Source organism: Penaeus japonicus, unplaced genomic scaffold (genome assembly GCF_977035675.1).
Source record: "Penaeus japonicus unplaced genomic scaffold, GWHDUDI00000001_assembly GWHDUDI00000009, whole genome shotgun sequence".
Lineage (NCBI taxonomy): Eukaryota > Metazoa > Arthropoda > Malacostraca > Decapoda > Penaeidae > Penaeus > Penaeus japonicus.
Genome location: NW_028234411.1, coordinates 40,978,163 through 40,980,662, shown reverse-complemented (window position 1 = coordinate 40,980,662; position 2,500 = coordinate 40,978,163). Strand labels below are relative to the sequence as shown.

General features: G+C 39.5%; 1 protein-coding gene across 1 annotated transcript in view; it reads left to right on the top strand.

The window, feature by feature from the left end:
* The window catches only part of LOC122242290 (uncharacterized), a 10,423-nt gene that overhangs the window by 7,078 nt on the left and 845 nt on the right, over positions 1-2,500 (top strand). Inside the window, exons 6-8 of the mRNA XM_042999562.2 lie at positions 225-320; positions 509-609; positions 1,190-2,500. The exon at positions 1,190-2,500 is cut by the window's right edge and continues 845 nt beyond it. Coding sequence (XP_042855496.2) covers positions 225-320; positions 509-609; positions 1,190-2,264 — 1,272 coding nt within the window. The 3' untranslated portion in view covers positions 2,265-2,500. The remainder of the gene's footprint in view (positions 1-224; positions 321-508; positions 610-1,189) is intronic.

Below are 2,500 nucleotides of genomic sequence, written 5' to 3'. Positions count from 1 at the left end.
ACTAGCATATCCATGTGCCTGGCCCTATGAGTTTACTAGATGCTGGATCTTTCTTGGTAAGCATTCCATCTGAAGCGGGAATGGTTCCCAAGAAAGACAAACATCTCGTGCACTAACAAGGCATATTGAAATGCTAGCAGACCTTCATGACACCATATGTTAAATGATTACATTTAGAGAATAGATATTGTGAAATTATTGATGATCTTTCTTCTGTATTCTAGGTCTCTGATGCCATAGCAAGTTTCATATGGGTTGGATTATTAGCCCTTACCTCTTCTAAACAGCTCCTTTCAAAGAAAGATTATAATTCTCTCCAGGTTAGTCTCTCTGTCAGCTTCAATGACAGTTACATGGATTCTTTAAAGTTTGATTAACTGAAATATGCCTGACTCATTAAATAGTAATAAGGATAAAAATAATAGAGTATAAGACTTTTTTTTTTCTCTCTTCCTCCTCCTCCTCCTCCTCTGTACACAAAATTCATAAATTTTATGTATGGGTTCAGGTCCTGCTCTCTGGTGCAGCTGTCATTTTCACCCTGTGGACAACACTTATCCCTAGAACAAGCAGCTCAACAAAGATGCAAAGCAAGACCTCTCACAATAAGTATGTGGTTCGTAATATGTTAATTTTGGTTTCTTTCTTTACTTTTCCCATGTTTTTCATCTTTTACTTGTAATATAATCTGCTAGTTTTTATAGTTATGTATTTGCCTGTGAATGCCAACGGGGACACAATATAAAGTCATGGCTTTTTGTATGGCCGCAGCTCAAGTGGGCAAGGCGTTAGGCCTATGCATTTCAAGATATCCCACAGTTAAATCCAGGTAGAGCCAAAGCCACCCTGGCATTATCGGGTTAATCTTTCATTTCACTCTAGTTCACTTAACATGCCACATTGAGTTTCTTTATTTTTTTTTACTTCTTTGATACAAGCATATAACTCTTTAGGATGCTTTTTGTTTTTGCTGTCGTTCTCTTCAATTTCTATTGAAGTGTTATCTACTTGAGTTTCTTTTTATCTATTTGCCTGTAAAATGATCAGTAGACAATCACATAAGTACCAGTTATCATGATAAGTCTTGTATAATAATTTAGCCATATATCAGAAGATTATGTACAATGACGACACAAGCAACATCGATCCCTAATCTAATCAGTCCAATGTTTTCCCTCTTCTCTCTAAGGAGTATGACGAGCAATACATCTAGTGCTTGTCTAGAGGACTCGCAGTGCACACTTAACGCTAGTCTGACTGATGACCTCAACAACATAACTCCTCCCTGCACTTCTCATCCAAGTGACGTCACTTCTACTCCCATTCCACAAATGAATTTACAGCCAAAAGAATCTGTTGACTTAGACTCAACGATGGGGAGCCTCAAGATCAGTTCGCCTGCGAAAAATGATGCCAGGAACCGACCAAGCACTCCATTCTCGCCCAAAGTGTTGTTTTCAGAGAAGCCAGGATACAATCCAAGACTTAATGATTCCTACTGTAGCCAGAGAGCTCCTATGAGTCCTTCACGGCTCTCAACAAAAAATATCACACAGTCTTCATGGGTTGCTGGGGGGTATTGGGGTCATCCAGTCAGCCCCACTCGTGAATTTTCCCAGCATAAGGCACCACATTTAGGAATGATGCAACATGCCCAGACAAATTTGTATCCTTTGTCACGGTCCTCCAGTCAAAGTTCAGGGTTTGTGTCGCACAGCAGTGGATTGCCATCATATAATTCTCAGATGCCATGTAGCTTACCTAATTCTCCTCATGGTTCTTTGTGTGGGGATGTAGACCGTGTTTCAGTTCTGTCAGAGCCTGCCTATAAACCATGGGGATACCCAGGATCTATATATGCCTCAGATACAGCATCACAGTACAGCTATGCCCGACAAAGAGGCCCAGGAAAAAGTGATGCTCAGTCTCTCTACAGTTGTGCATCTGCTTTGTCAGAGAGGTCCCATGGTAGATGTCCTCCATCACCCACTGCCAGTACTACATACCTGTTTCAGGATGCACTTGGAAACCTTAGTGAAAATTCTAGTAACAGTAGCTCTACCAGAAACACAACAAAAGTCCGTAAAGCAGACACAACTGTCATGGATGCGCAGAAAAGAAATGAATCTCAACCAAAGCAGCAGATGCTTAATTATCGTAACCCTTGGATAGCATTTTTTCTAGGTATGAGTATTGCTGCCAATTGTTTCCTTGCCATTCTCCTCTTTGGGCGGGCAGATGTGCATTCTCTGATTAGTACATAGTGATCAATTAATTGTTATGCTACTACAAAGTAATTACTGCCATAAATATTGCTATTAAGGGCAATCTATTCCTTTAGATATAGGTAAATTTTGAATGTTGAGGATGTGTAGAGTATTTCCACTAGATTTTTTTCTGTTATAGAATAGATTTTTAAATGCAGAATCATCTGCAAAGACAATAAATAATCGGACTAGTACAAAAAAGAACTCAGAGTCTTCATGTGATTATATGGAAA